Source organism: Gavialis gangeticus, unplaced genomic scaffold (assembly GCF_001723915.1).
Source record: "Gavialis gangeticus isolate Ggan-Ray unplaced genomic scaffold, GavGan_comp1, whole genome shotgun sequence".
Lineage (NCBI taxonomy): Eukaryota > Metazoa > Chordata > Crocodylia > Gavialidae > Gavialis > Gavialis gangeticus.
Genome location: NW_017728993.1, coordinates 36,496,328 through 36,501,780, shown reverse-complemented (window position 1 = coordinate 36,501,780; position 5,453 = coordinate 36,496,328). Strand labels below are relative to the sequence as shown.

At 39.1% G+C, this 5,453-nt stretch overlaps 1 protein-coding gene across 5 annotated transcripts in view; it reads right to left on the bottom strand.

The window, feature by feature from the left end:
• Nucleotides 1-5,453, bottom strand: part of SH3GLB1 (SH3 domain containing GRB2 like endophilin B1) — a 54,636-nt gene that overhangs the window by 35,651 nt on the left and 13,532 nt on the right. For all 5 annotated transcript variants that reach the window (XM_019501562.1, XM_019501561.1, XM_019501563.1 and 2 more), the window contains exon 3: nt 2,240-2,368. In XM_019501562.1, the coding sequence (XP_019357107.1) occupies nt 2,240-2,368 (129 nt within the window). The remainder of the gene's footprint in view (nt 1-2,239; nt 2,369-5,453) is intronic.

Genomic DNA, 5,453 nt, shown 5'->3' with positions numbered 1-5,453 from the left:
TTTTAAATGTGTCAATAAATATCTTGCTTCTGTTTGAAATTGATGTCATTCTGAAAAGCTTTGAAGGCTCTCCTTTTTCTATCAATGGCAATTTGAACTTTCCTATCATTCTCATCTAACCACTCTTGATGTTTCTTTGTGGAGAAGCCTGGAGATTCTTCAAATGCCTCAAGATGTCTTTCTTGAGGCTATTCCACTGATCATTACTGTCAATGATCATGGGGGAGGTCAGGCAGTTTCTCACTGAGGCACTGCTGGAGATTATCACCATTCATAGGCTCTTTCAAGTACTGGTGTTTGATATTTGAGCCTCTTACTTGGTTGCTTCTTTTATGTCGTTTTAGGGTAATACATATAGACATGACAGAACGTATCAAACAATGATCCATCCAGCAGTTGTGCTGGTCATAGTTCTGGTTATACATATGTTGCAGTGGTCCTGGGCGCACACTATGAAGTAGTTAGTCAGCTGTAAGTGTTTTGAGTGGGGTAGGCATCCAGGATGTCTTTCATTTGTTGCTTTGGCAGAGTTAGTGATAATGAACCATAAAAACCATATTCATTGTTAGATCTTAAATGTGAATAGTTAGCAAAATTATGGTGATAGTACCTAGCTATCTACGGCAGTCCTATCTTAAGTATCTGTTTCATTCACTTCTCAGTGTTCTAGTTTAATCCAAAAGCAGTCCCCTGCAATGTTTGATGGAGTACTCAAGCACTTTAAGTTTTTACTTACTGGTCAAGTCAACTGTTGGAAAGCTTTTAAATTCTAAATGCAATCTAGTTTAGAAGACAATTTAGAATTGTACTTTAATTGAAGATTATTATTAAGCCTGACAACAACTGTTACAGAAGCTTAATTTAGTCCAACAACGTAATTAAATTAGAATTTTGTTAAAATATACTGTAATAAAGTCTTCATTATCCTTCTCTTTTTACCATTCCCAATTTGTTTTATACACTCTTATGGTACATGCAACTTTCCCATGAGTGTTGATCAACACCTGTTTCCCACCTTCATTAACTTTTCAGCATATTCAACACTCATACAGGAACACTTGCTTAAGAGCAGATAACACAATGTAATAGTAATATGCCAATTATACTTTCCCCTGATTTAAGAGCATTACAGCAAGCTGTAAAGTAAGAGGGCAACATCTGCCTGTAAAGAATTAGATACATTAGTTTGAATGACTTATTTTTCAAAAGAATGAAGACCAGCAAACTTTGGACCTTATTAATATGGGAAAAGATGAGATGATCAGGCATTTGCAGCTGATTTGTCACTTCCATAATGTAAAAAAACAAAAAAACCAAAAACAACCCCCCCCCACAAAATCAGTAATGGTTGTCTTACTTTTTGCCAAGACACTTTTATCTTGGAAGCTTATGTGTTGTTCTTCCCTTTCTGAGGAAATTACTACTCTGAGACAAAGAATTTATTCCTCACAAAACAGGGTTCCTCTCCCCCTGCCATTTACTTGCTTCATCTCCTTGTGTTCTGAAATGACAACTACCAGGCTTTGTAATTTGTGCACCCTGGCAACTATATATTTATGCATTTTTGGTTGGTTAAAAGTAACCGTTATGCCAGTTTAAAGAGTTGTTTTAGAGTTGCAGGTAACGTAAAACCTGTACTTTGAATATTTTCAGAGATCCAACTTTAATAACTAATGTAGCAATCCTGCACAGGTAAGCACTTGCAGAGTGAGAGAAAGTTATTCATTATAAAAGAAATACATTAGAGAGCTAACCTTTTGCAGAAAGGTTCAATTTGATTTTAGGAAAGTTACTGTGAAATTCCAGTGAGATTTAAATCAAGGTTGTCTTTTTTATAACAACTCCTACTTTGCAGAACATGTGAAAGGCAGTAAAATAAATATTTTATCAAATAAAATATTTTATCCACACATTAGAAAGTAACTACACTTTACCCTTACAGCTAAAGATTCATAGAGAGACCAAATTCTAGAGCTAACAGTTCAGGCAGTAAAAAGTGATGCATCCACAAAAAGGTGGAATTGTAGTTCCAACAGCTGTTGTAATGGAATTTACCCTCAGTCTGGGTTAAGAACTCAGACCTATTTGAAAAATGTCAAACTGTTAAAAAATTGACAACTTTTGCACATGTTTATTAGAAGGAACAGAAAATGTCTCGCACTCTACATTGGGTATTTTCTTTCACAAGGTTGTGCATTTGGTTTATGACACAAGAGCCATCTTCTTGGCTCTCACTTACCATATGCTGTCCCTGGGCCAAATTCATTCCCAGCATCTATCATATACTGGCCCAGTAATTCTGGATTATTCATACGACTTGGTGCTTTGCGGTCCAACTTTTCATAGACAAATTCTTCTATTCTAGCGTCTAAAAAAAAGTTTCAGAAATACATTACTGTAGATCAAGAGCAGTATTAGAATGAATTTACAAACAGGATCATAATTTACCAAATCATTCACATAACATTAAAGTGTTAAGTATTTGGATAAAGTGATAAATCACCAAGACAGATGTGTTAATGTTTTTCTTCATCTACATACTCCGTTTATAAACGTTTCTAAATGGCTACTTAAGAAAATGCAGAATGGGATTTTTTCAAAATCATGAAGTTAAATCAATCATTGCATTTCCTCACATACCACATGCCCCCAACTAAAGACATACAAATTGTCCTACGAAGGCACAATGAAAAAAAATTCTTCTAGAGTCATGGCCAAAAGCTAATTTCATGGAGCAGGGACAGAGCCTAGTCTTCAGCTCACTTCCCACTCCCCTGACTGCCCAGGCAAAAGCTAGAGTTTTTGGTCTTCTGGTTACTCAGTCAAAAGCTACCATCAATTTAGCAGAGGCTGTAAGAGGGTTCAAACTCCAGTTCAGATGCTAAAGAGTGGACCCTGCCCCTGCTGCACGCTGGCTGAGAGAGCAGCACAGCCCCTGGTAGCCATTCCAGTGTCTCCATGCTTCCATTCCTGTGCAAAAGTCAACCTCTCCACTTAAGACACATGCTCCAATTCTAGGGGGTGGTATATGAGTAAATACAATAAAATATATGAAACAGAGTTGATGCTGCAGACGAAGTTGACCCTTAAGCAAAACTTGAGCTACCTCTTCCACCTTTAATGCATTTGCTCAGCCTCATCTGATTTCATCCTAAGTAAATTATTCTGTTAACACACAGGGAAAAATTGCAGCATTCTTTTCTATAGGCAAAAATGACTTTGATCATTCTCTATACTAAGAGAAGCAAAGATTTTACAATCTAGCAAGAGAGAGAACCACCTCCAGGGAAAACGCCTGCTAACTCCGGAGAGTTGTTTCTTTTTTAGATCGGTGGTTTCAAAAATTCCAGAGTAAGTAGTACACTTTACTGCTTGTCATTAAAGATGGGTCTGAAACAGCTCCCTCTATTCCAACTTGCTCAGAGTAAAGAATCTAACATTTTGCAGTTTTAAACCATCAAAAGTAAGTCAAGTTATCTTTCTACAGAACTAAAGAAGGTGTAAATGTCATGGGCTTGTTTAATACAGTCTGTCTCAGGTTTATGAGGAAATTAAGTGCACTTTCCCTGAACAAAAGTGATTTTAAATACCACTTTCTATGTTCCTTGTTTATATACATATTCATAATTACTTCAAAATTGAGCACATGTCTACAGGAGGCCTTTACTTGTATTATAAAAAGTAAATCAAATGCACTGATTTTAGAAAATGGGCCAAAAAAGTCTTATGGGTACCAAGTAAAGCATTTATGTAGGAAGTGTTGAAGAGTTTGATTTACTGTGAGCTCCACAGAAAGGGAGGGTGAGACCGCTGAAGATTAGGCTCTGTCCCTGCTCTAAGCAGCCATAACTCAGGAAAAATATTTTCTCCTTTATTCTGTCTTTCAAAAAAACAAGGTGTATATTATATTCTGGGCTGTGTTGTATACGAGAAAACATGGGTAACTTTTCCCCAGAAAAGCTGTAAGACTGCCACCCATTCACTATCCTTTTTACTCCATTTATCTACTACCATTTCACCAGCGTGGAGTTACAACTCAAGATTCTCTTTAAACATTTCCGTAAAAATCAAGGCAAACTTGAACTTCGGTATCAAATTTAATGTCCATTTTCAGCTTGATGTGTTTTTAAGTAACCAAGAATATGTTTAAGAATAAAGTTTAACTCTCTTTCCTCTGTCCTGCAAGACTGCTGGTACTCTTGGTGGGCTCAACCAGAGTAAGTTCTTAGTTGGTTAGATTTTCCAAAAACTGGCCAAGTGACTAAATAATCCAGACTGACATTAAAGTTTTTAAAGACAGGGGTTGTCAACCAGGTGTACACATTCCTCTGGGGGTACTTGGGAAGGCCCCAGGGGGTACAGGGCAGTGGCGCAGGGCTGCCAGTACTCTGTTCTGCCGTGCACTTCCGGTGCCTTTGTTTTTGTTGGTGCTGTGCACTGCTGGTGCCTCCACTGCCAGCACTTCCAGTTTTGCCATTACAGGCTTGCGGGGGACCCCCCGCTCATGGATTGGCTGCTGGGGGACCCCCCCCACCAGCTCGGCTGCCATCAACTAACTGCTGGGGGACACTCCACTTCTCAACTGGCTGCCAGGGGTACACAGACCAAGAAAGGTTGAAAACCCGTCTTCGGGTGATTGTTAACTTCTATAGTTAGTGTTTCAGAATTTAGTGCTATTACAAATCATTTAATTAGCCATATGGCACTTGGCCTACTGATTACAATTTAAATTTATATGCATTATTGAAGTCCCATATGAATGTTATTATGAGCTTGTGATGCATTTTTCTTTTTAATATTTTTTCAAGTTGTAGATGTTCAAACACTTATTTTTGTGATTTCTAGAATGAAGCCAAAGGAAATAATTTGAACAGGTCACAAGATACGTATTTCTTGGCTTACAAGTTTGCAGAATAGAGCTGAATCTTAGACTTGGTGTCAAATACAAGTAACCACTTAGCTCTTGCTTCCCCTGGTATATTTGCAAAAACAATGGCCTGACTGGACTCAGAAGGGGTTGCAGGGGTTACTTCCTATTATAGCAGCTCCATAAAAAGCAAAAAAAGGAAAGAACTATCAGGAACACCTGCGGGGGATAATTTGGGCCTGTCAGCCAAGAAGCACACATCCAGGAGGGGCCAGCAGGGGACTGCATGCTTAGGGGCAACCAACACGGGTTCATCAGTGGCAGGTCCTGTCAGACCAAGCTGGTGGCCTTTTACGATCAGATCACCAGATCATTAGAGGCAGGGGTAACAGTAGACATAGTCTTCCTGGACTTCTGGAAGGCTTTTGACACGGTCTCTCACCCCGTTCTCATTAAGAAACTAGGGGGCTGTGGCGTAGACACCCACACAGTCAAATGGGTCGCCAACTGGCTGGAGGGCCGCACCCAGAGGGTGGTAGTGGATGGGTCCTTCTCAACCTGGATGCACGTGGGCAGTGGGGTTCCG